We start from the raw sequence: 25,908 nt of genomic DNA, 5'->3' as shown, positions 1-25,908 counted from the left end.
TGAATAAAAATGATGTGTTATCTCGCTATATCCAGGAAATATATATATCAGTCGATTTAAGCAATTGAATAGCTTCAAAATACTCTAAAAAACACTAATTAAAGTAATTAGACAGTAGAAATAGTATTAAATCTACTGAAAAAAGGTTCTAATATCACCCTGGGCCTGCATACTAACTTTCCAGCCAGTTATAATCTTTTTATAGCGGTGAAGTATATACCGTAATAAAAGACACAGATATCTATTTTAAAGGATAACAAAGAGGTCGACAGATTATCTAAATAAAGATATTTGTTACTTAAGATCTCAGTAATAGTACTAGATAAAGGTGAATGGTTGAATTGCTCTTAAAACCAGATTTTAAGATCTTTTTAAGAGCTGGATGGATATTCTCGTATTTTTATAGAGAGTAGCTTTCTGATTAAGTAAAATAGCCACGCGATGGGCCTTTACATAAAGATTTTAGGCCATAAAAGGCTTCAAATTCAGAGAAAAATATTTGGTTATAACAAGATTTATATGGCGAAAAGGAACAATCATACGAATTATCGGTATAAAGAGATAGGTGAGATTTTAATTTTGACATGGTGGTTATCTCGCTAAAAGGAGGATCTCGCTATATCCGACTTCGGTATAGCCGGGTTTTACTGTAGTTGGACTGTCGCGGTTTCAGCACTGTCCTGCCACGTAGATTGACTGAAATCTCATTCATAGCTGTGCGGAAACGATATCATATCTATTTATCTAAATTTGACTGTAGCTAGGCGAGATCAGTAGCTGAACACCAACCAGCCGAATGCACATAGCTGGACCAGACCTCTATTCCTTCTGGAAGTTATCGAAACCCACGTTCAATCGCCTGCTCGTTCCCCGGAATTGTATCAACCTTAGACAGAGGCTCCATGTCCACGGTTCCACTTGGTTGCCACCTCCGCAGATCGAAACAGTAGCGTTAGAGGGGAAGTAGAATACGACTGGTGATGTATATATATAACATGTTATAGCCTATTTCTTTGAATTTAATAGTCTATCCAGACAATTATATACCTACGTCCCACCGATAATCCCAAGTCTTTCGTATATTATAATGTAAGTTGTACACTGCGATCTTACATAAGCAGCGTCGGAAATGAGTTCCAGCTGCCAACCAAGAGCTGGACATCGCCCCATCGCCCAATCTGGGGAAAGAATGCGAGTCCGTCCTATGCGGAGAAAGATGTCACTGGCCGCCAGCCACGCGATTCGACCCGAACTCTGTGCTGGGGACAAACGTTGAACTCGGTCAGGATCCGTGGATGGGCAGCATAGAGTTCAGTCCTGCCAACCAGATGGACGTAACTGGGGGCCACATGCGTAACTTCGCCACTCATTTCGCATCCTTGGCCAAATGAAATGCCTCAACTGGTGCTTTTTTATTGGGCTGTCCTGCCCAATTGATGGGTTCTTATTGGGCTAATCCGCCCAGCTTGCGGTGCCATATCTGGGGTAGTTGAAGCTTAACCTCCCTCTCCTTCTTCCCTTCTCCTTTTCATCCTTCATCCCTTCATCTCTTAAATCTCATCCCCTCTATTCCTATCCAGCAGAAAATGCATCGCTCGGACCGGCCGCTGCCCGTCCAGCATGTCCGGCACCACCTCGCCTGAAGAAGTGGGCGACCACGACGTCAACGACGCCCTGGACATCGCCATCGTCGTCTTCTCCGCCATCGCCGTCTACAACGCCATCGAGCTCTCCATCTACCTCCCTTCCTCCTTCCGCCGCTACCGCAGCCTCTACTTCTGGTCCATGATGACCTCCGCCATCCTCGGCGTCATCCCGGCCTCCATCGGCGGCGTCCTGCAGTTCTTCGGCCGCCGGCCGCTCTGGCTCAGCATGCTCCTGCAGAATCTCGGCTTCATCCTCATGGTCCCGAACCAGTCGGTCGTGCTATACTCGCGCCTGCACCTGATTTCACCCAGTAAACTCATCCTCCAGATCGTGCTCTGGCTGATCTTCGGCTGCCTCATGCTCATCTGTGTCCCGACTATCATCCTTAATGTCGGGTCGAGTTACCTCCCCCATTCACAGCCGTGGGTGCGCGCTTACTTCATCATGGAGCGGTTCCAGATAACCTGGTTCACCATCCAGGAGTGTTTCATATCGGGCGTGTACATCTACTACACAACACAACTAATCCGACTCGTGCCCAGCGACGACAAGCGACGACATAAAATCCTCTTCCAGCTGCTGGTTATCAATATGGTTATAATCGGGCTGGACCTGGTGCTGGTGATTCTGCAGTATTTGAACTACTATTATACCCATGTCATTCTCAAGGCGACTGTTTATAGCGTCAAGTTGAAGCTGGAGTTTGCAGTGCTCGGCATGTTGGTTGCCATGGTGCATCGGAGGGATTCGGATGAGTTTTGGTTGACCGAGCAGGCGCCGACGGGTTTTTCATAGTATATATATAAACATGTATATAGGTAAATATAATAATAAATAGTGGTTAACATCTGGTATTAGGATCAAGTTGTAGTTTCCTTTAATTGTGGAATAAAGATAAAGTTATAGGTATGTTGGATATAGACAGACTGAAAATCAAGTGTATCTGCGCTGAGATGCGTATTTCCAGTGATACCTCAGCCACTACAATCAAAAATGTGCACTATAAAGGGTAGTTTAATTGTTCAGTTCCAATTTAACAACCACTGTTCTTCACGGCATCAATCATAACAAATCTGGTGCCACGGTTGCCCAAATCTGCTGGTGTCATCAGAACCCCGGACTCACCACCCAACTATCCCTGCCCAGGAGAGAAAAGAAAAGGAATGCGTTGTGGGGCGAGACGGCACAGAAAGAATTTTCGTCAGCCAAGGCTGGGCAGATGTCGTCTGCAGATCTTCACTCTTATTTCTCTTGAGTTTCCAGGTTTCATGGCAATCCTGTCTGTTTTGAGCCGGTGCCGAGATATTTATAAGCTTCCGGCAGAGACAATCTGAGACATTGTTACCAATGGAATGCACTGCCTGATCCGGCAATGCTCAGGGATCGGACGTTCTCCGGAGATTTCACGGTGGGCTGGCCAGTCTGCCCTGACCCGACAGAGACAGGGATACTGCTCTGCTGACTGCTGACCGATGCTGACCGAGCGGTCTGTTACTTCAAGATGCTGGACCCCAGTGTCAGTCTTAGTTTTGTTGTAGTCTTCAGGATCAGATAAGATATTCAGCCCGACTCTTTCAGTCTTCGATTACAAAGAATCCTCCCGGTCTCGACCAATCAAAACAACCCAAGTAATGAACAAGGAAATGCACTTTCCGAGTCCGATTATTAAGCTGCATGGCGCCTTATGAGATTCACGAAGATACTCCAGTACTGCTTGGCCTTAGTCTTTCAACCTCTAGGAACCCTTCCAGACGATATACGTCATCCATATGCACGAATGTGGGGTCGGAATACACAACAAAGTCTGTAGACAGGTAACCCCCACGGGGTATACACGATGTAGTCGCCGTTTCTACGCTCTAGTCCGGTCAATTGCCGTCTACCTTGTCCTTGCTGGGGATAGTCTTATTCACGGAATCACCAATGACTCCATTGTTTAATACTGCCGATCTGTGAGCAGGGTTTGGGCGTATCAGAATCCCTGTTCGCCGGTATCGTATCTCGGAGCGAGGTCGAATAGGGCAAGATGAGCACTTGATATAGGTTCTTATGAGATTGATTAGATGCATGAAACCGCCCTACAGAATGGACCGTTCCTGAGAAAGGCCAGTCAAGCCCAATTATTACCCAGTCGTTCAAGACCGACAATGCCCCGGATCTGCATTCGATCTTTCCTGAATGTCAATCTGATTCTGCGGTATCCGAAGCTCCGTGGGATGTAGCACAATTATATACTAAACCCTTTGATTCGCCCATGACAGGGCGTCTTCTCGAAAGAAAACATTTCGCCACATCCCCATTCTCGCATTGCAGCAATGCTGCTTCCTTCGTTTGTCCTTTTCGCCCTCCTTGGGGCCGCGAGAGCAGAGAAAGCGAAAGCGGAGACACCCAAGGACCAACTCTGTCTAGCCGGTGCTGCGGCGTCGCTGGACTATGTTGTCTTCTCGACGGACTCTGCTGATAAGCTCGCCAACCAGTGCTCCAGCGAGTTGAAGATTACCTCGCTCTATGCTACTGCCTACCAGTACTGCACTGAAAGCGATATAGCTGCATACTATGAGGCGAAGAATAAAGAATGTCAGGAGGACTACGGCGTCTCTCTTATGCGCTACTCTGATGTTGCCACAACGTTTACAAAGGAGTATATCCAGGGCTTGAAGGTTATTCATAACATGGCAGAGGGGGCGGCAGGTCTCCTGGAGAAGCCAGCACTGCTTTCCGAGGAATTCTTTACCCAGGGCTACAGGACTCTGGTAAGTGCACACCTTATATAAGAATGCTATCTGACTGGACTAGGAAAGCTGGGACATCGCAACAGAAGCTCATCACTTCTACTCGTCAGTACGACCCTCTTTTTCTGTACATCGTCTGACTGAATAGGTTCATGCCATATGTCTTCTGGGTCGCGATTGTCTTCTTCGGCATAGCCCACCGCGTATTCAACGCCTTCCTCCTGAGCCAGCAATACGAAGTAGACCACGACGTTGAAGGAGAGCAGAAAACCTCTCTCAGCCTGCCAGCTCGAATCACCAGCAAAGTCCATCGATGGATCAACACACACTTTCTGCTCCCGTCTGAATTCGACTCTGGCTGCCGCAAGCTCGGATGGGTGTGGCATCGCCAGATCTCAACCCGCATGGAAACAATTGTGGTTGTGCTTTACTGCATCCTGATTATTCTTCTTTGCGCCATGGACTATTACATATACTACAAGAGTCTCTAGTGGGTTCCACTCGTAAAATAATATAGTCCGGACGCACGACTAACTGAACAGCTTCGACACAAAACCGCACCAGATCCAGCGCCACGTCGCGGACAGAACGGGGATCATGGCAACTGGCAGTCTTCCTATTCTATGGGCCTTCTCCGGACGAAATAATATTATCCTTTGGGCTACAGGCTGGAGGTTTGGGACGTTGAACCTCTACCATCGCACCATTGGCCGTATCACCATGGTCCTAGCTATTATCCACGCGTCCGTATATACCAGATACTGTGTCGAGCGTACGTCAATTTACCTAATTGCCGGCTAAGCTAACTTGCTCAGTTCAATTTTATAAAACCACACTTGTCGAGTACTGGTTCCGGTGCGGTATTCTTGTAAGTCAACCATCTTGATCAATGTGTAATCACTAACATAAAAGGCTCTTACAACCATGTCTGTCATGGTCGGTCTATCCTCCTCCATAGTCCGTCAGAAGATTTACGATTTTTGGCTCCTCTTGCACATCCTCCTCGCAGTCGTCGCCGTAGTAGGCCTCTACTAGTATGTGTCCAGCCTACCTTACCAGTGTTAGCAGTGCCAACGGTGTTAACAGAAAGCGCAGCCACCTCAGCATCTTCGAAGGAAAATACAACCCCTTCATCTGGTCCATCGTTGCAATATGGGGCTTCGAGCGAACATTCCGCCTCCTCCGCCTCGCATACTGCAATCTGCCCTTCCCTCCAAACGGGAAACGCCAGTCAACAAAATCAACAGCGGTCTACCTCAAGGACGCAAACGTTATCAAACTCGATGTCTTCCCTGGCTCTGGCTCTCTCAGGCCTAGACCGGGACAGCATTACTACCTGTACGAACCGCTCCGGTGGAAGGGATATGAGAACCACGCGTTTAGTCTGGCAGCCTGGTCCGATGGCAGCACAGTTACACCGGATGTAGTCCAAGATGGAAACTCTGAGAAGCCCCAAACCAGCACGAACACTTCATCCGACACCTACAGCTCCCAGTCAAACGAGGTCAGGCATAACGGTAACAAATTCACCTTCTACATCCGCCCATTTTCAGGCTGGACATCGCGATTGAAGAACCAATGCCTCAAATCCACTTCCCCGTCCCCAATGGACCTAACGCTGCTTGTTGAAGGACCCTATGGCGGTCCGTCGCCGCTATACAGATACGAACACGTAATATTAGTCGCCGGGGGAACTGGAATTACTGCTACGATGCCGTATATCCGGGACCACTTCTCAAGAACATCAAAGAGCGATAAGACTCTGCGGACGAGATCCGTGCATCTGATTTGGCCCGCGAAGGAGGAGGCGTTTATAAACCGGGTTTTTGCAACGGAGCTTGGAGCTCTTACCGCTGGTTCTGGGATGTTTACTGCTGAATACTTTGCCACAGCAGGCCCAGTACAAGGACCGGAGAGTTCAAGCTCAAGTTCAAGTTCAAGTTCAAGTTCAAGCGCCAGCGTAAACGCTGAGAGCCAGGATAGACTGGTCAAGATAAACACCGGTCGCCCCGACATCCCAGCCCTAATCCGGCAGAACATTGAAAATATTGCAGCGGCAGATCCTTGCCCTGGGCGTACAGCGGTGTTTGCTTCTGGGCCGGCGGCGCTGGCAGATGTGACTAGGGCTGCTGTGCATAAAGTCCTCAAGGACACGAGGTACGATGTTGAGTATTTTGAGGAGGCTTTTGGGTGGTAGCGCACCATCTATTGAGATGTGGATGTGTATATGAAACGGGCTGTTATGGCCTTATCGGATAGATTGGTATATATGGATGGATGAAACTGTTTCTAAATAAATATTGGTGTACTCTACGGCTGTTCTCGATCACGTATCCCCCAGACCCTAATGCCTCTCTGGTTGCCATATGTATAACGTCTGGCGATTACAGTAAACCCTTTAGATGGGACGCGTCCACCCTCTCGTTTCCTTTCGTCCGTATGTTGGTTTCCCCGCACTTTACACGTTGAGTCCATGTAAAGTGGGGAAGTTGCCACCTCCATCTCATAACTTCTTTCCACTACATCCAAAGCACGTCGATCAGCTATTCGGCAACGATGTCTGACAGCCTCCTTGATGAGATGGCCATCAGGGCCCTGGTCGTAGAGGAGAGATACTGCCGCGACACCGACCAGTTCGAAGCCCTCCGGCGCTGCTACCATCCAGACCCATCGAAAACATTCATCGACATTATCAGGCGAGTCTACCATCTCAAACTTAAAGCCTGCTCCCAATCTAACAATATGTCCAGGTACCACGGCGACATCGACGGCTTTTTGGAAAGGTCCAGCAGTATGGCGGGGCAGGGAACCAGCTCTATCCATACAATAAACCCCGTCCAGATCACGCTCAACGGGGATAAGGCGTTTTCTGTATCACTTGGCAGCATTATCTCCCGATTCTCCCAGGACGGCGTAGACTACGATCTTGTTTCGCAATGCCGGTTTCTGTCGCGGCTGGAACGCACGGGCGAGGAAGCGAGGAGGGGCTGGAAGATGTTGAGTATGCAGGTCATCTACGTCCAGGACGCAATCACCCCGGCCTTTCCAGCGGAGCTTAGGGACGACGTTAACGATGCCGTTGGTGAGGGAATGGCGTCGCGAGAGAGCTACAGGGGTCTGGCGTATGTTCTCGCGCAGATGGGGGACCCGGTGACGGACACTCTTCCGGGGACGGACGATCCGGGTAGTGTTGAGGCACTGCAGCAGCAGAATCTCTCGTGGGTCCATGAATAAGCTTATGATCTGGGGTTGGAGTGACGCTGTAGTCTTAATTGTTTCCTACTACTATGTTGAGTGGAGCGTATGTCAGCATGGGAAATGGGGTGTCCAGCTGTCAAGGAGGACGAGCAATATTGGTGAGAAAGCGCGGAGGTGGAAGTTTAACCTTTCAGGCAACTAGAATTATATTACTTGATATTGTGCAGCTTATTAACTCCGTCCTTGCCTTGAATTATCGACTTGTTACACTCTACCAGAAGCATAGGCTACCGTCCCACTGGTATCCCGAAGCATACGGTACAGAACCAACGATTAGACTCTGATTTAGTGGCCAGGGCAAACTCTGTTACCAGGCATTGTCAGCCCTTGGCACCCGTTAATGATGTGAGAGTCCTTGTATGAACTATTGGTCGTCTGCTTATGTAGTCTCTCTAGACAACCAGCAAGAGATGCCAGGAGTGGACTATGGAGTTTATCCGCCACCTCGTTGCGAAAGGGATTATCGGGGAAGAGGCTATTCACATTGTCCAGTCCCAGCGTGATCCTCCAACCCATGGTATTGGGCTGCGGGCTGTCGGACAGTGTTGAGTGTTGGTATGGGTTGGTGATGCAGGGCATCTAGTTGTTAACCAGGTCATATCTGGACAGCAATCTTACTTTAAGAATCATTTTGATGTTATGAGGCTACTTTTTGGTATTTGTTTTATTTTATGGCTCCATCTGGTGGTACTTCCACCAAGTCTTGGTTTGTCTCGGCTAACCACAACTCTATCAGGACGAGCCTTGGGACCGACAAATATAGAAAGCCAAGTCGTTGTGATGTAATCACTGATTCATCAGCTGTTCAGACATTTCTTTCTTCCAGAAATAAAATTAATCGAACCGGTCGGATTGTAGAACAATCCCTTTATAATTATACGCACCATGGCCAACAGTACCCAAACACTGAGGTTCACTGCAGACGGTGCATTCAAGATCTCAATCTTTTCAGACCTGCACTATGGAGAATGTTAGCCTGCACATCTCATATATAGGCTCTTCTAACAGCAGCAGCGCAATATTCAATCGGGCCTGAGAACGACGCCCGCACAAGCAACGTCATGGCCTCGATCCTCAATATCGAAAACCCACAACTCGTCGTGCTGAATGGGGATCTGATCACCGGCGAAGCAATCAACCGGTCTAACTCTAGTTCATACGTTGACCGTATTGTGGCGCCATTTATTGAGCATGATGTGCCCTGGGCTTCTACGTATGGGAATCATGAGAGTGCGACCAGCCTATGTCCGCAGGATGTCTTCCAGAGGGAAACGGGAAATCAGGATAGCCTGACGCAGAGCATGGTTCCTAACTCTACAGCTGGATATACGAATTATTTCCTGCTTGTGTTTCCGCATAACGAGTCCCTGGAAGTCCCAGAGGTGATTTTGTGGTTTTTTGATACCAGGGGTGGAACTTCGTGTCCGGACTCAGATGGATCTGGCAGAAGGCCGGATTGGGTTGACCAGTCGGTAAGTCATTACTGTAAAACCTTATGCTTTGTGGATGTTGACCTTGCAGGTAATTGAATGGTTCAACGAGACGCATTCAGAGATCACGAACAGATATGGGAGGGCAGTACCATCATTGGCCTTCTTCCATATACCTACATATGCAGCAAGGGCATTCCAGGATACTGGTCTGAACTGTAGCACTGAGCCAGGGATTAATGACGACGTACCGGTTAAACAACAGGGGTATCTATGGGATGGTGAGGATTACACGGGGCGAGATATTCCATTCATGCAGGCATTACTAGCGACAGAAGGATTGATTGCGACGTTTAGTGGCCATGACCATGGGAATAATTGGTAGACAACACATTATTTACATTTTTCTAATGGGCTATCGTTAACGATTGAGTTAGGTGTTTTAATTGGAACGAGAGGTTGCCTGATATGGACCTCGAAGGCAACGGACTCATTATGTGTTTTGGCCGGCGCACAGGATATGGAGGATATGGGGACTGGGCTCGAGGTGGGCGTCAGATACTCCTACATCATAACGTGAGTGAAAATCCCGTTGAGACGTGGATACGATTAGAGGATGGGACGGTCAATGGGCGAGTTACTCTGAATTCGAGCTTTGGTCGTGATCTATATGTAGAGAATGCGAGTCACGGAACAAGGAGCATCTCACCGTGGAAGCATTTTCTTTCGGTTTACATATGTATACTGCTGTTGGTGAGCCTGAAGCAGGTATAAAGGATAAATATATTCCTTATTCTCTGCCACCGGTAGTCTACTTCAGGCACCTACATATATGTCCTAACTCGCCAAATAGCTCCTTAGCCACTTTGCATACTGGAGTATATATATAATCCATCACCCCGCAAACCGACTCCTTTTCCTCAATCTCTCCCCCCAAAAATACAACACCCAAATCCCCAGCACACACGGCACAGTCAAAGCCCCAATAAGACTCGTCCCGCCCTCAACCCCCAAATGCGCATAAAGCGGCCCAGACCACAACACAGCCGCAAACGCGAGAGTCGAGCGCGCAAAGTCATTCATGGCAAACAGGCTGGCCGAGTAATGCGGGTATGCTACGGCCATGTACCCGAACATACACTGCATCAGTGTAATCACGCCGGCCATGATGAGGATAAATCCCACTGTGGGGACGGTCCAGTGGATGTCGGATCGTGAGGTCCAGGCGAAGAGGTACATTCCTGCTGGGACGAAGGGGGCGATGACGAGGGCGGGTATGAGGCGGCGTTCTGGTGGTGGGGAGGTGTTACTGGTCCGGATAGGTTGGGCGATGGCGTAGTGGATGAAGAGGACATAGAATGGCATAATGAGGAGGGCTGCTACGACTGCGGCGAGGAAGACGAGGCCCATGTGCGCGACATCCATGTGGTATATCTTTTGGTAGACGAGCTGGAAGACCTCGAAAAAGGAGTAGAAGATGGCATAGACGAGGGCAGTATACACGGTTGTGAACAGGATAGCTGGATCCAGGGCATTGATTTTCCATGGAATGACCAGCGCTTTATTGACGATGGCCTGTGGAGAGTATCTGCTGCTCTCCATCTCGGAGGGGGCCCTGAAGGAATCATCTCCAGTGAGGGCTCGAAGGCGTGCAGCCCGCGCGTGTAAAATTGCAGGGCCGAATGTCTCGGGGAGGAACAACTGAAAGGAAAATGATCAGACCATGAAGAAAACAAATCAAAGGGGCCATACCAAGAATATAAGACACGGCGCTGCACCCCAAAGGACCACCCACATGGACCACCGCCAGTCGTGCGCAGTGATACTGAATCCGGCTATACTAGGCGCCACCGCAGGCGCAGCAACAGCAAATGTGCCCCAGATCCAAATCCCATAGGGGATATTGATGATGTCGGTGATATCCGTCAGTGAAGCAGCACCAGTAGCCAGACATGGCGAGCCAAAGAAGCCTTGAAGGAACCGCAATACCAGGAATCCGGCAGCACTATCAACTCTCACTGCAAGGCCGCTGACCAGCACGAAGAGTGCTAGAGATATGGTATACGGCGGATTTCGACCGATAGTGGGAATTTCAGAGAGCGGACTTAGCAGGAGAGCCCCGAGTCCATACCCTAGAAGAACAAGCCCTAGACCAAGGGATCCCTGTGCTTTTGATAGTCCGTATATGGTCTCGAACTGTGACTGAGCCGCAGAGAAAATTGAGGAGGCCATGTAGACGACGAGAGTGTAAAAGTTGATTTGGAAATAGACCATGAACTTGATCCACCGCGGCCAGCAGTGTGGATTCGCCGGGTCCGTAGCATCATACCATGTTACAAGCATCGTCCTGCTAGCCATCTCAGGGTCGACTGTGCAATTCTCGCTCTTGCTGGATATCTCTTGCTGTACCGACTCCCGGGATACAGCCATTGATGAATAGCATTCGGGAAGAACATAACCGGGTCTCTGCTCTGGGAACTGGAAGAAACGACCCCTTGAGAGCCAGCGACCCAGCATCCCACAGGTGGTACTAGGAAGAAGCTGTGATATGAAATTCGTCATAGCGGAAGCTGAGCTGGATGCGAGAGTGAGTAGCAGGAAAACATGGGATCAGTCCAAGGCATAAATGACAGCAAACAGGTAAAGCTTCCAGCTACGTACTGTCTTGACCTTGGCTTTCCGCGTTCCGCCTGATGCGAACTGTAAACTATTGGCGTTAGTCGCATGAACTGCATTAGCGCTGCATCCTGCACGCTGCGTGATCAGATCGAGCACCGCAAATGTGGAGCTCAGCTTATACTAGATCGCGTTTTGTAATGTATTACGGGCAGGATTATTGTAATATTGCTTGAGTGAGGAGGCGGCGAAAAGTATTAGTGGCACGAGCTTCATGGGATGTTGAGAGGAGGCCATCAGCAATTCAGGACTTGGTATCTGCTCACTACGTAAAATTGCCAAGTCTAATAAAATATTGAAATGCTCTAGTTCGAGTCTTCCAGCTTCATCAATGCCATTCTGTCCTAGTTAAATGTGAGGCAGCGATGATATTGGCCGCCAATTATCTAGATACAACAGCAATTCCCTTGGAGCTTCAGCTCCTGGCCATATTAGAATCCCCATTGATTGAGCCAAGTGGCCATCATATCTGGCGAGATTTGAGGAAGGGCTCTCATGGTGGCGCTGGCAGCATTTGTATTTCTCACATCAAGGGACACAGAAAGTGCGGCCAGACCTCCGCCTGCAACGAGACTCTCATAGAATGGCATTAGCTTTAGTGCTGGCTTGCTGTCAAGGTCTTCTGCACTGGGATACTTGATCTGATGCAGTTCCTGCACCCAAGACTCCATGCTCACTGTCTCTAATCCGTTTTCATGGCTATACATGGCGTGAATTGCCGGGAGGAGACTTTCCCACGATGTGGAGGTGGGATTTACTAGATGGAAGACGCCAAATGGAGATTCATTCTCTTTCTTACTGCGGGAATGGACGATGTCCACGATCATCTTCGCGAGTAAATCCTAGGCATCATTAGTATCCATCCGTATATACCAGCAGCAATAACTCACCACAGGAACCCAATCAACCGCAAAAGCCCCCAAGCTGGATGGAACCTTTCCAATATACTTGGACGTAGCAATAAGAGCAGGGAGCCATTCACTCCTATTCCAATATCCACTCCCACCAGACGAGCCCGCGATCTGTCCTACACGATGGACGCTCGTCGGGACCCCGGACTTCTCAGACGCAGCCAGACAGATACGCTCACAGATATGCTTTGCCTCGCTATATCCCTGACGGAGAGTCACATCGCAGTCGTCAAATGGGAGTTCGGGAATAGAACCTTCAGACTCAGTTGTCAGTGCAGATGTGGACCATCCTCCAACAGCGCCAATGGAGGATAGGAAATGGAGGTGCGCTCGGTGGGCGCTCTGGGCACAGAATTCGACCAGGCTGTGCACTGCGCGGATATGGACTGGCTCGAATGACTCGACGGGGATGTTGAAGTCCATTCGCCAGGCGTTGTGGATGATTGTGTCTACTGACTGTAGCATCTCCTGATATTTTGTATCTTCGATACCGAGGTGGTGCTCGCCTAGGGATGTCCGGACGAGTTCAACCTTGTTAGGAATGGCTCGGTCCAGGCCCCGATTTTGTAGGGCTTGGGCTTGTGTCTCGGGGTTGCCGTCGCGTGTTAGGCAGTATATCTTGCCGATGGATGGATCTGAGCGCAGAGAGTCGAGCAGGTAGCTGCCCAGTGATCCAGTAGATCCGGTCAATATCACCGTGAGTGTGTCTGTGTCACGGCATATGTTCTGGACGTGATCTTGCTGAGGAAGGCTTCCTGTGTACTCTGCGACTAGCCCATCTATTCTTTCACGTCTCGACAAAGTCTCTCCGTTCCCGGCCCCATAGAGCAGGCCATAAATGAGAGTAGCAAGCTTGCCAATGCTGGGATGCACGTAGACCATTTGGGGAGTGATATCCTGGAGCCCAATGGCCTTCAGAGCGGATGCCAGCTGGATGGTGCGCAGGGAGTCAAGTCCAGCATTGTAGAGATCGTCATCATCCTCGCAGGAGCTGACACCTGAGATATGCATTACGAGGCTTCGCACAAACGAAACGATATCTTGCATGGTGGGCGACGGCGGAAGGACGAATGGAAGGTCTTCTACATCAGACCGTGCGTAGAGAGCATCGATTTCCTCCTTATAGCTGTCCGCTACAAGCCTTCGCTGCGTACTTCCTTTGGGAGTTGTAGCAAATGGCTTTTCTTGAGACGCCAGGGCGATTTTGTTCTTGAGGACGTGGCCATGTGCCGGGCTGATGTGATTCCCCTCTTGCACTGTCGGCCAGATGATGTCGATGAATTCAGCCTCTGAATACGCCTCCGAATCAACTTGTCTCCAGTTTGGCTCAACTAGCAGGGCAGTCTGGAATCTTCCAAGTCCCACGACGACAGCCCTAGCCACCAACGGATGGCCTTCAATGATCTTCTCCATCGTGACTGGGTTGAACTTCTCCCCGTTGTTGAGCACAATCACATCATCCAGCCGGCCGTGAAACCTCCACAGGTTCGGTCTTTCCGGATGTGCCAAGTATAAGTCTTTTGTGTGGTAGCAGTCCAGCTCAGGGAATGTATGGAAGATAGGCTGCCACTCAGGGGTCTCGGTTCTGTGGATGACCATCTCATGCAGCCCGCCCTCGACAAGCTCCATCTTTATACCAAAGGTCGAGCTCCACTCGAAGTAGGACCAGTCCTCGTTCTGCTCCGGCCGAAGGGACAGCACGAAGCCACCCTCTGTCATTCCCAAGAAACTGACGAGCTGCGTGATCTCGCTGACCTGCCGGCCGACCTCTGGGGAGAGTGGACCACCTCCGAAATAGACACGGTTCAGTTGGGAAAGGGCCTTGCGTGATTCTGGGACTGCACAGAGATCTTCCAATATACATGGAGGAAAGAGAGCTGCTGTTGGCTTGGTGGTCGTCAGGACCCTTGTCACTAGGTCTGTTGATAGTGGTTTATCCGGGAGCATCACACAGGGGATTCCATGGAATACAGCCATAATGAGAAGTGAGAACCCCATTAGATGGAAGAACGGGGTCGTTGAAAGGATGAGATCGTTTGGTTTGAGCCGGTCTGGGACGCCAGCAACGCGGCCTGGTGGGATAGGGACATAGGCTCCATGGTCCAACGCTCCAAAATACCCAAATGTAAGCTGAATCGGCTTGGGGAAGCCTATAATGAGACCGAGTCAGATACCAACATTTAAAGCACACAATGCTAAATATTCTTACCTGTCGTCCCAGAACTATGGGCTATAAATGCCACTTTATCCTTGACCTCCTCGATTGTGCCCGTGAATGGATACAAACTGACTTCCTGTGCTATCATATCGGTAAATGAAGGTATTTCCACGCTGGCAACATGAGACGCAACGGCACAAATCTCGTCCGCGTTTTGCTTCTTCTCAGAGCTATAGCAAAGCTTGGCGCAGCCCGTCATTTCAAAGAGACGAACGTGTGCGGCGTGGGAATTCCGAGTCGACGAGAGCAGGGGCTAGGAAGCGGATGCTCTTAGCCACTATGCTCTTCTGCAGGGTTGTGTAACATGTACATACCTTATAGCCAGTCTTGTTACACGCGACCACCATCACCAGATACCTCACGTCGTTCCCCCCAATATAAGCAATGGTCTCGTTAAACGAGCTCCCTTTTCCAAACTGCTTCTCAATCCACCAGGCTGTGTAATTGACTGCCTGGGCAAGTTTGCACACGCGCAAATCCACATAGTCGTCAGGTGTGCCAGGGCTCTTTGGCATAGCGCACACCTTACGCTCTGGGTCTGCCTCTGACAGACCATCAATGACCTGGGCCATGAGCCTTTTGCCAATGGGAGGACTTCCTACTGTCGCCATTATGGTATTCGAAGACTGATCAATAAAAAGAGGTGTAATACTATGCCTGGAACTCTGGATGAATGGGACATGGACAATATCGGAACGGGGGATGCCGTGAATACCTGCGATAAATAACGAGCACATACACCCTCTGTCCTGTACTGTAACCCGTTACGGCCGGTTAGAGATGCTAGATATTGCAGCTCCATCTTGCAGGCATCGATCTAATCGACCCGCGTACCCAAAAATTGGGTGGGTGTACTGCAGCCGTGCAAGACAGGCCCAGGAAACGCAGATCAATACATCCAGTTGGCAGTCCCATCCGACACTCTGCAAATCGGATTTGGAATACCCATATCAAGAACCTACGATCGAGGGGCGCAGCTGAAAGATATCATTACGTGCAAGGTAGTGGAGGCTATGTATAGTATAAACCTTGTGATATCATGGCCCACAGCCAAGTTTTTAGCGGCCTATCACTTGCCAAACGTAATCGCGGCCTGTCTTTGTAGTTCCGAGGTGGTTACGAAACTAGTAAAATAGTCGCATATTGATTTTTTTTTCTTTGTTCGCGTCTCATCTGATCATCGTAGGAACTGACCCGCTGCTGCGTGATCCGATCAAATCTATAGATTGAACCCTAAACTGGCAAGCCCAAGCGACCATGAACAAATGAGGATATCCTGCTACTGCCAGTCAGACGAAGCATTAGAAATCACACTTACTCACTCTTACAAATGTATTTTCAACGTTAAAGTAAATCTAGCGTTTCCTATGAGGCGTATCAAAGAGAGTTGAACAAGAGAAAGCTGGTCGAAACCTGGATATGTACAGTTATTTCAAATTCAGTACCATCTCCAACAACGGTCCTATTACTAATGGCTTAAAAAGGTTGTATATCTCATATCCTATACTTTAAATATCATATTTGCTAAACACCTCCTGCTCCGCGCGCTCAAACTCCGCCAGGATAGTTCTTTGTCTCTCTTCCGAACGAGGCTTGATATCAACTGCAAAAGGCCTAGCACACCGCAGAAACCCATCGGTATACCCAGTGATGGGATCACAATTAATCGGCACAGTGCTTCCCGTATTATCTACTTTGGGCGTAATATGAAATGCCCATAGCAGCTTTGCAAATGCCACGAAAAGACCACGTTCAGCCAAGTGGATGCCAGGGCAGATACGACGCCCAGAGCCGTAGCCATAATGGTCGCGGTTTTGGTAGTCAGGGGAGGATGCATATACGGCCGCAAGATCTGTGCAATCTTTGTATCGATGGGGGTTGAAATGGGTGGGGTTGTCATGGTAGGCGCTGTCGTTGTGAAGGTTCCAGACGTTCATGATAACGGCTGATCTTGCGGGGATGGTCATTCCATCGATGGTGCTCACTGTCCAATTATATTAGCAAGTTTGTAATAAATGTCTGAAAGGCAGAGAAAGCTACCTTTGCTTGTTGCGTGTGGAAAGGCGGTTGGCATCACAGGCCGCCAGCGCATTGTCTCCTTAACAACCATGACAACATAAGGAAGGCTGGAAAAGTCCTCCCACGTCGGAGTTCTCTTGTGGTCAATGACTGAGTCAATAACTGCATGTGCCTCTCTTTGCACCTCTGGATATAGGGCCATAGCTTGAATAAATGCTATCGTAGTTATAGCCGTCGTATCAGACCCGCCCTCTAGCAGATTTCCGAGCATAAGGTCAATTTCATGACGAGTTAATTGCAGCGTATCCTGCTGGTCAAAGATCATATCCAGGTAGCTTCCCTTGTTTAGTGACCCTGCTTTCTCCCGGCGTGATAGGACTCGGTCAACCAGAGGGCCGTATACGGAGTCCATGGTCTGAGCAAGAGCGGCAGAGCGAGACTTCCAGTTATTGAAGACCTTCTCAGGTATCCACTTCAGAAAAGGGAAGATGTCGACTGGCGGAGTTGCTCCCATCTCGAATATTTCAGATATACCGTCCAGCACGGCATAGAGGCTCTTCATGTGAGTTGCCGATGCAGTTGGCGTTCTGATACCAGTGACCAGACTCATTATGATGCTGTTCGTAAACCGTTTGATATGGTTCATGAAATTGTCTGGACTCTGACAGATATCCCTGAGGAGCTGTGCTGCCTCGGCGTTTTGAAGGTGATGATGGCTGCTTTCGCAGAGCGTTTCGTTGAAGAATTTATGGTAGAGGCGTCGTCCTCGTCGCCATCTAGTGTCGGGATTCAGAAACATCAGATGATCGTTGTGGAAGACTAGACTGTCTGCAATGTATGACCTGGGTCGGTTGCTGTACACGGCTGACTGTTTGTCAATGAGTTGCTTGATCATATACGGAGAGTTGAGGACTATAGCAGTTTGTGGTCCCATCTTGAGCGAGAATATCGAACCATAAATCGCAGCCCATTCTGTGAACCTGTAGCCCAGTGTTAGTTTTAGTGCATATATATACAGTATGGTGTGCAGGTACTTGAAATGAGCCCCGGTTTGGGGTATCTGGTGAAGGTTTCCAATAATAGGAAGGCATGGAGGCCCTTCATACAGTCAGCCTGCGTTGGATATGGTGTGGAAAGAATGGGTCCTACCAGGGGGCAGATTTGGTGCCCGCAGGCCTGGGAACTGGCGCCGAACTAACAAGACAGCAAGGATGGCGAGGATGACGGCATACCCTAGAGCAGAGTACATCTTGCACGGTTGGGTAAAGGAGTGGTTCGAAAACTTATTGCACCCCGCCATTAGTGAGGCCCTACTGGCTTTTATTGTTGGCTCCTTGGCCCTAAGGGATGGTGATAGTTCGTGTGCTCCACCCGTACACGGGCCACTAGATTTGCATATCACACCCAAACCTTGTTGGTTATCTCGATTTCTCATGTTGATCGTGCGCGAACCTCGAGATGGCATTAATAATGCCTTCTCCCGCCTTGGAAGTGAAATTTGCAAGTTTTTTCAGCTTACTCTTTCTCACATTCATTGATCATGTCTGCCCCGGCTTTTCTCTACTCCCAGCTGTTTGTCAGCCTCCCTGTACCAAACCACGACTTCACGGCCCAAACCGTGGTCATTACAGGTGGTAATGCCGGCCTGGGACTGGTAACAGCACGCTACATGCTAAACCTGAATGCATCCCACATCATTCTTGGGGTGCGGAATCTGTCCAAGGGACAGGCAGCCAAAGAGGAACTCCAGGCGTCCACTGGCAGAACCACTCCAATTGATGTCTTTCAACTCGACATGGAAAACTACGAGTCGGTCAAGGCCTTCGCTGCGTCTTTGTCTGCCCTGCCCCGCGTCGATGTGGCAATCCTCAATGCAGGAAAGATGTCGCAAGACTTTTACATTGCCGAGAAAGACGAGAGCACAATTACCGTCAATGTCGTCAGCACGATGCTCCTAGCGCTGCTCGTGCTACCGAAACTTCGAGCCTCCGCGCAGGATGGACGGCCTACTCCCAGACTGGTTATCGTGGCGTCTGATCGGCATGTGATGACCAACTTGCCTGAGTGGAAGACGCCCAATACGTTCGATACCTTGCGCGCTGCAACGGACTCTGGCCCCGATGATCGGTAATCCTCTGCACTTGTGAACCTGACCCACCGTGATTGTGAGGGCTAATCCTGCGGGATAACAGGTACTACGCATCCAAGCTCCTTGAAGTTCTTTGTATGCGCGAACTGGCAAACAAGATCGCCGCCACCAGCCCAAAGGTCGTTGTCAATGGGCTGACACCTGGGTATTGTCTTACCCACCTTGTTGATGGCATTACGGGCTTCTGGGGCTGGCAGCTGTACATAATGAAGCTGTCCCTTGCCAGAACAGCCGAACAGGGATCTCGTACCCTGGTCCATGCAGCAAGCCTTGGTTTGGAATCGCATGGCAAATACCTGAATGACTGCAAGATCGACGAGTGAGCTGCTCCCACCAACCCTAACTATAATAGGTATCCGTATTGACGATTAATATAGTGGAGCTTTGTCCGGCTTTGTTCGAAGCGAGGAGGGGAATCAAGCCCAGCAGAAGGTTTGGAGGGAGCTGATGGAGAAGTTGGAGGCCATTGTGCCAGGCGTATCAGCCAATCTTGTTTGAATCAGACGAATCGAACTGGCCAGTATCTAGGAATATCATGTATAGTTCCCCACAGTAGAAGTCGCCTCACAATAGCCGCCGAGCAAGTGAAATCATATCTGATTTGACTGTGCCTTGGATGTAGACAGACATCATTTCACCTTTCTCAAAGGCAATAGTGTAATGTACCATTGACCCAGCAGCTGCACCCAGTTCAGAGGACGGAATCCCCAAAATTCAGGTCTCTCTGATCGACAAACGCAATAGCTAGCCACGCCATTTCTTTCGGATTCCAAATCCGGGCTGTGGTTTTAGGTTCGTTGAACTGTGCACGGGGACAGTATTTGCTTCTTTCATTTTAATCGTTTGATCTGATCTGCGGTAAATCATAGTCTGGCACGGGCAGATCGGACTAAAGACGTTGTGGATCACCAAAAGTACGAAACCCTACCTCCTTCCTATTTAGGACATCGACGTTTCTACTAGTGGACACCACCGATTCAACACTTCCACTTCCCATAGTGCATCGCGGCAATGGAGGATATTCAATTTCCGGGTTTTGGATTCGATCAGCAACACCGACCAGCTGATACCCCGTGCCAGTTATGGCTCCATCATCTTGCACAATATTGGCTTGCAAATCTGCTATCGGATCGGGCATGTCCCGATGGCCTCGTTCATCCCCTAGGTATGTACAGTACAATACGGCGTATCCCTTATGTGGCCTTGATGCCTTGCTCTATAGTCACCATATATTTATCTGTTTTTGACACGAAATCATATATATATATATATTTTTATGTCACTACCATTATTGCATTTGATCCCATATTGCTGTATCGTATTGTCACCATGTCGAACACACCTCAATCTCCGTGTAGTTCTACTACAACTACGAACTATACCACAGATAACAGCTCGGTGGTACGTTAATCTACAGACCCCGGGTACCAAATACTGACCAGCATAAGGACACATGCGATGGAGTAGCAGTGGTCGGGATGTCCTGCCGCGTCGCTGGGAATGTCAACAATCCCCAGCAAGTTTGGGACCTTTTACTCTCGCAGAAGGACGGCGTTGGCGAGGTCCCTGCCTCTCGATGGAAGCCATACTATACACGGAACCCTCGACATCAAGCAATACTCGACAAAACCATAAAGTTTGGCTATTTCCTCAACGGGATTGATGATTTTGACTGTCAGTTCTTTGGAATCTCACCAAAGGAAGCTGAACAGATGGATCCCCAGCAACGGATCTCACTCGAAGTTGCTATCGAGGCCCTCCAAGACGCTGGTATTCCTGCAAAGTCGCTGCGGGGAACGGACACATCTGTATTCTGGGGCGTGAACTCGGACGACTATTCCAAGTTACTCCTGGAGGATCTAGGCACGATTGATGCCTGGATGGGTATCGGAACGGCCTACTGCGGCGTCCCAAACCGGATCTCCTATCACCTTGATTTGAAAGGGCCCAGCGTCGCTGTTGATGCCGCATGTGCCTCTTCCCTTGTTGCCGTACATAACGGGGTATCTGCAATTCTCAATCGCGAGTCGAGCATCGCCATTGTGGGTGGTGTCAATGCCCTGTATGGCCCGGGGCTAACGATAGTCCTCCAAAAAGCCGGTGCCCTCGCCTCCGATGGTCGTTGTCGCTCATTCGATGATGGTGCAGAGGGCTACGGGCGTGGGGAGGGCGCAGGGGCTGTGATTCTGAAAAATCACGGTCAGGCTGTAAGGGACGGCGATCATATCCTTGGTGTTATCCGGGGAACCGCCGTAGCCCACGATGGAAAGAAGAATGGGATCATGGCACCAAATGCAGCTGCACAGAGTCTCGTTGCAGATAATGCGCTTCGTGTTGCCAATCTTGATCCTAGTGCTATTCAGTATATTGAAGCCCACGCAACGTCAACGCCGTTGGGTGACCCCACCGAGGTCTCAGCCATGAGTGCTGTATATGGGGGACGTCGAGATGCCCCCTGCCATATTGGGTCTATCAAACCTAATATCGGACATTTGGAAGCAGGTGCCGGTGTTATGGGCGTTATCAAAGCTGTCCTTGCAGTCCAGAAGGGGGTCTTGCCTCCCCAGGCGAACCTGAACACCTTAAATAATCGCATCGACTGGGAGGAATCTGGCCTAAAAGTTGTCCAAAAGGAGACAGCATGGCCGGAATGCGATGGGCCACGTCGGGCGGCCATTTGCTCCTATGGCTATGGCGGGACAGTCTCCCATGCTATACTGGAACAATATCAGGAATTTCAGACTCATGACCAGGATATTCGAGGGCCTGATATTAAGGTCCTTATGATCTCCGCACCGCAGAAGAAACGACTGCCCATAATCGCCAAATCTCTGCGAACTTGGATTGCGGCGAATGGGACAGAGGAGAATCTGGCGAGCATCTGTACTACTCTAGCAACTCGACGTGACCACCACGAAACCCGATTCTCGGCCGTCATCAAGAGTATTCCAGAAGCTCTTGGATCCCTTGATTCCTTGTCCAAAGGAGGGAGCCCAGGCAAGTGGGCGTGCGAAAATCGCTGCTTGCCTACCAACCTTAGCAAGGAGGTCGTCTGGGTATTCTCAGGGCATGGAGCTCAGTGGATGGACATGGGCAAAGAAATGCTCAGCAATTCGGTATTCTGCAATGCAATTAGCCCACTAGACGAGATTGTACAGAGGGAGATAAACTCGTCGCCTATTCAGTGGCTGTGTGATGGCGATTTCGAGTGCACCGACAGGATTCAGATCCTAACATATATCATGCAGATAGGCATCGCTGCTGTTCTAAAATCGAACGGTCTCTTACCAAATGCGATAATAGGTCATTCCGTCGGTGAAATTGCTGCCAGCGTTGTCGCAGGCGCACTCTCGCCTGTGGAGGGGGCATTGGTCGTTACTCGGCGGGCTGTTCTATACCGTCAATTTATGGGCCAGGGTGCGATGGCGCTCGTTAACAAGTCTTCCACCGATGTCAGCCAGGATCTTAAAGGCCGGTCAGATTTGACTGTTGCGATTAGCTCGTCGCCTTCATCCTGCGTTATTGCGGGGCTGAAGGACAAGGTTGCCCTGCTTGCCGATACGTATAGAGAACAGGGAATTAAGGCATCCTTTGTGAAAACCGACGTTGCATTCCACAGTCCTATGATGGTCCCGCTGGGAAAGCCGCTGGTGGCTTCAATCAAGGATACATTACACCCGAAACGCCCCTCCGTGAAGTTGTATTCAACATCGCTCCCCAATTCCCGTGATCAGGCCCTTCGTGATGCCGAATACTGGACAAACAACATGATCAGCCCGGTGCGGCTTACAGAGACAATAATATGTGCCATCGAGGACGGCTACCGGGTCTTCCTCGAGGTATCAAGTCACCCTATCGTATCCCACTCGATCACCGAGACGGTGATGGAGACGGGAGTTGAAGACTTCTCAGTGGTTTCAACAATGAGACGCGATGATCCTGCCGATATCAGCATTTTACATGCCCTTGGCCAACTGCATTGCGCCGGAGTTGATGTTGACTGGAGAATGCAGATGCCAGGTCCTTGGGCCCAGGGACTACCGACAGAGGCATGGCACCATCAAACCCTGCTACCGAAGCTCTCCTCTTCTCCAGGAGCCATAGAAACCCACAATCCAATCCAGCATACGCTCGTCGGGCACCATATTCCAGTGGCGGGCACAGACACCGTAGTATACAGCACGTTTCTAGAAAAAGAATCGAAGCCCTTCCCTGGAGACCACCCTGTTTCGGGAACAGAAATAATCCCTGCTGCCTGTCTGCTCAATACCTTTCTGCAGGCTACGCGGAGTACCCGACTCGAGCAGGTGAATCTGAAAGTGCCCGTGGCCGTTGATGTTGCACGATCGGTGCAGGTCGTCGTGCAGGGCCGCGAGGTGAAGATTATGTCTCAGCTCAGCAATATGGATAATGAGGCCGGTCATGACGCTTCGTGGCTTACACACACCACTGCGTGCTGCAGCGGCAGCTCAACCTCTACCCCTTATGAGAAGGTTGACTTGAGCTGTAGTGCCATGAAACGGCAAGTCGGTAGCTTTACTATCGACTACTTAGCAAGCGTTGGAGTATCTGCGATGGGCTTCCCCTGGAAAGTCCTAGATCATTATGGCGACTCGCAGGAGATGCTGGCTCGAGTGGACGTTGCCCCGGGGGTCGACATACCGGACTGGGACGCATCATCATGGGCACCGTTCCTAGATGCTGCAACTTCGATAGGGTCGTGCATCTTTTATGATGAAGCTCGTCTACGGATGCCATCGAAGATCCAGCAACTGGAGATCTGTACAGCGTGTAATCCACCTAAGCTTGGCTGGGTTCACGTTCGCAGAGACCCCGGTCCTGAGAGCCGTGCGGATGTTATGGTTCTTGATGAGCAAGGCGTGGTGCTCACAAGGTTAAGTGGAATGCAGTTCTCTGAAATCGAAGCTGTCTCCGGTTCTACCACATCGATTGGTAGTCTAGTTCATAGACTTGCGTGGCCACCAGCCCTACCTGCAGAAGACCCTTTCAAGATCAGCCAGGTCGTCTTGGTTGGCAGAAATCAGTTGTTGATGCAGGAATACGCCTCCTCTCTTCCTGCCCACGTTCATTCATTGCAGTTCTCCCGGTGTGATGAGCTTCAGTCTTTGCCTGGCGATGCTCTGAACGAGGGTACGGTGATTGCTTATATTCCTCCAAGAATTTCGTCCCTTGGAGACGTCCTTGAAGAGACCGAGAAACAAACCTTGGAGCTGCTCGAAATCATAAAATATGCCGTGCATTCTGGATTACCGCTGAAGGTGTTTGTGCTGACGACAGATGCCATCAAGGGCCATTGCCCAACAGCGCTTGCCAATGCTCCCCTTGTAGGGCTGAGCAGGGTAATTGCCAGCGAGCATCCTGAACACTTCGGGGGTCTTATTGATGGCGAGGGCTTCTCCGTCCCTCTAACGGCAATGAAATATATCCAGGGAGAAGACGTGATCCGCATTCAAGATGGGATACCACGGACCGGAAGACTGCGCTCGTTGGCATTAGAAGCACGAACACAAGAGGCAACTCGCTGCCTCCCTCGTCCTGAGGGAACGTACCTTATCACTGGCGGCTTGGGAGATCTAGGCCTTGCGACCGCTGAGTTCCTGGCGGAAAATGGGGCTCGTCGTCTGGTTCTGCTGTCTCGTCGCTCTCTTCCTCCGCGATCAACCTGGAGTCAGGCTCATGAAGAATATAAGCAGGTCATAGCGAGGATCCAGGAACTAGAGAGGTTGGGCGTTTCGGTTCACACCCTCGCTATTGATATAGGGGAACAGGATGCCGCCACGAAGCTCCAGGACTCTCTAAATAAGCTAGGTCTCCCACCAGTTCTCGGTGTCGTTCATGCAGCCGGTATAGTAGAAAACGAGTTGGTCCTCAATAGCACCAAAGCCGCTTTCCGCAGAGTCTTCAGCCCCAAGGTCAACGGCGCTCTTGCTTTGCATGAAGCATTCCCAGCAGGGTCTCTGGATTTCTTCGTCCTGTACTCGTCGTGCGGACAGCTCCTAGGGTTCCAGGGTCAAGCCTCGTATGGCAGTGCCAACGCATTCCTCGATACTCTGGCGACATACCGTCAAAGTCTAGGGGATAATACAATTTCGTTCCAGTGGACGTCCTGGCGTGGAATGGGGCTGGGGAGTGATTCTGACTTTGTTGCTGCGGAATTGGAAGCGAAGGGCGTTACAGATATCACACGCCATGAGGCATTCCAAGCCTGGATGCATCTTGCACAGTTTGACATGGACCACGGTGTTGTTCTCCGTACGCGCACCCTTCGTCCTGACGAGCCCGTGCCTTGCCCTGTTATTCGGGATATAGTGACTCGCTCGGCGCCTAATAGGAATATTGATGGTCAGGCAGCTTCAAAAGATGGAGCTGAAACCCCTACCACTATCCCCACTTCTGGACCTGAACTGAAGGCGTACCTCGACGAGCATATCCGCTCATGTGTTGCTGAAGTGCTCCAGACAACAGCCAGCGATGTAGACTCCCGAGCAGCAATGAGCGACTACGGGCTGGATTCCGTCATGAGTGTTGTTTTGAGACGAAAGCTGCAGCAGTCGTTGAATGTGTCTGTTCCGCCAAACTTCACTTGGAATCATCCTACCGTGCGGCACTTGGTCGAGTGGTTTTCCCAGAAGCTCGGTGGCAATGCGTGATCTTTATACTGGATCTCGTATTAGGATTATGTGTATGGTTATATAGGATATTAGATATAAGATCAGGTAAAATACACTGACTGCAGTCGAGATGGCACAGCCCTCCAAAGAAGAGTGGTCTTCTATACAACCTTTCAGCCAGAATGGTATGATATCTACATTATATGCATCCTTGTAGTTCAGCGGAGGGGTTAGAG

The 25,908-nt window shown here is 50.0% G+C and overlaps 9 protein-coding genes across 9 annotated transcripts; 6 read left to right on the top strand and 3 right to left on the bottom strand.

Annotated features, from left to right (window-relative positions):
* Positions 1 to 1,263: 1,263 nt before the first annotated feature.
* ASPVEDRAFT_39179 (uncharacterized protein) lies at positions 1,264 to 2,499 on the top strand. Its single transcript, XM_040811861.1, has one exon. It carries the CDS (start codon positions 1,621 to 1,623, stop codon positions 2,440 to 2,442), a length of 822 nt encoding a protein of 273 aa, XP_040665583.1. The 5' UTR covers positions 1,264 to 1,620; the 3' UTR covers positions 2,443 to 2,499.
* Positions 2,500 to 3,962: 1,463 nt separating this feature from the next.
* ASPVEDRAFT_148820 (ferric reductase family protein) lies at positions 3,963 to 6,598 on the top strand (the record flags this gene model as incomplete). Its single annotated transcript, XM_040808179.1, has 7 exons — positions 3,963 to 4,400; positions 4,444 to 4,484; positions 4,528 to 4,869; positions 4,922 to 5,151; positions 5,195 to 5,247; positions 5,292 to 5,413; positions 5,475 to 6,598. The coding sequence occupies 7 exons, from the start codon at positions 3,963 to 3,965 to the stop codon at positions 6,574 to 6,576; spliced, it is 2,328 nt and encodes a 775-aa protein (XP_040665582.1). The 3' UTR covers positions 6,577 to 6,598.
* Positions 6,599 to 6,709: 111 nt separating this feature from the next.
* ASPVEDRAFT_526796 (uncharacterized protein) lies at positions 6,710 to 7,852 on the top strand. Its single transcript, XM_040814681.1, has 2 exons — positions 6,710 to 7,075; positions 7,130 to 7,852. The coding sequence occupies exons 1-2, from the start codon at positions 6,936 to 6,938 to the stop codon at positions 7,611 to 7,613; spliced, it is 624 nt and encodes a 207-aa protein (XP_040665581.1). The 5' UTR covers positions 6,710 to 6,935; the 3' UTR covers positions 7,614 to 7,852.
* Positions 7,853 to 8,498: 646 nt separating this feature from the next.
* Positions 8,499 to 9,841, top strand: ASPVEDRAFT_188186 (metallophosphoesterase family protein; the record flags this gene model as incomplete). The annotated part of the gene is made up of 4 exons (XM_040809031.1): positions 8,499 to 8,607; positions 8,652 to 9,109; positions 9,159 to 9,448; positions 9,505 to 9,841. The coding sequence occupies exons 1-4, from the start codon at positions 8,523 to 8,525 to the stop codon at positions 9,839 to 9,841; spliced, it is 1,170 nt and encodes a 389-aa protein (XP_040665580.1). The 5' UTR covers positions 8,499 to 8,522.
* Positions 9,842 to 9,961: 120 nt separating this feature from the next.
* Positions 9,962 to 11,629, bottom strand: ASPVEDRAFT_81408 (uncharacterized protein; the record flags this gene model as incomplete). Its single annotated transcript, XM_040817038.1, has 2 exons — positions 9,962 to 10,768; positions 10,820 to 11,629. 2 exons carry the CDS (start codon positions 11,627 to 11,629, stop codon positions 9,962 to 9,964), a joined length of 1,617 nt encoding a protein of 538 aa, XP_040665579.1.
* Positions 11,630 to 12,174: 545 nt separating this feature from the next.
* On the bottom strand, positions 12,175 to 15,483 carry ASPVEDRAFT_128455 (uncharacterized protein; the record flags this gene model as incomplete). Its single annotated transcript, XM_040806551.1, has 4 exons — positions 12,175 to 12,585; positions 12,634 to 14,804; positions 14,864 to 15,125; positions 15,187 to 15,483. 4 exons carry the CDS (start codon positions 15,481 to 15,483, stop codon positions 12,175 to 12,177), a joined length of 3,141 nt encoding a protein of 1,046 aa, XP_040665578.1.
* Positions 15,484 to 16,380: 897 nt separating this feature from the next.
* ASPVEDRAFT_81406 (cytochrome P450) lies at positions 16,381 to 18,140 on the bottom strand (the record flags this gene model as incomplete). Its single annotated transcript, XM_040817037.1, has 4 exons — positions 16,381 to 16,856; positions 16,913 to 17,871; positions 17,926 to 17,989; positions 18,041 to 18,140. The coding sequence occupies 4 exons, from the start codon at positions 18,138 to 18,140 to the stop codon at positions 16,381 to 16,383; spliced, it is 1,599 nt and encodes a 532-aa protein (XP_040665577.1).
* A 291-nt stretch (positions 18,141 to 18,431) lies between these two features.
* On the top strand, positions 18,432 to 19,538 carry ASPVEDRAFT_883635 (uncharacterized protein; the record flags this gene model as incomplete). Its single annotated transcript, XM_040818298.1, has 3 exons — positions 18,432 to 19,018; positions 19,084 to 19,359; positions 19,418 to 19,538. The coding sequence occupies 3 exons, from the start codon at positions 18,432 to 18,434 to the stop codon at positions 19,536 to 19,538; spliced, it is 984 nt and encodes a 327-aa protein (XP_040665576.1).
* Positions 19,539 to 20,476: 938 nt separating this feature from the next.
* On the top strand, positions 20,477 to 25,747 carry ASPVEDRAFT_883631 (type I polyketide synthase). The gene has a single exon (XM_040818297.1). It carries the CDS (start codon positions 20,519 to 20,521, stop codon positions 25,709 to 25,711), a length of 5,193 nt encoding a protein of 1,730 aa, XP_040665575.1. The 5' UTR covers positions 20,477 to 20,518; the 3' UTR covers positions 25,712 to 25,747.
* The last annotated feature ends 161 nt before the right edge of the window (positions 25,748 to 25,908 follow it).

The sequence above is a fragment of the Aspergillus versicolor genome (assembly GCF_001890125.1).
Source record: "Aspergillus versicolor CBS 583.65 unplaced genomic scaffold ASPVEscaffold_3, whole genome shotgun sequence".
NCBI lineage: Eukaryota > Fungi > Ascomycota > Eurotiomycetes > Eurotiales > Aspergillaceae > Aspergillus > Aspergillus versicolor.
This window is presented reverse-complemented; position numbering and strand designations above follow the sequence as displayed.

Bases quoted from the DNA above. Each gene is read 5' to 3' on its own strand.
- ASPVEDRAFT_883631 (XM_040818297.1), top strand. From the start codon at position 20,519: ATGTCCTGCCGCGTCGCTGGGAATGTCAACAATCCCCAGCAAGTTTGG.
- ASPVEDRAFT_39179 (XM_040811861.1), top strand. From the start codon at position 1,621: ATGTCCGGCACCACCTCGCCTGAAGAAGTGGGCGACCACGACGTCAAC.
- ASPVEDRAFT_526796 (XM_040814681.1), top strand. From the start codon at position 6,936: ATGTCTGACAGCCTCCTTGATGAGATGGCCATCAGGGCCCTGGTCGTA. The intron at 7,076-7,129 runs GCGAGTCTACCA...CAATATGTCCAG, and splicing joins ACATTCATCGACATTATCAG to GTACCACGGCGACATCGACG.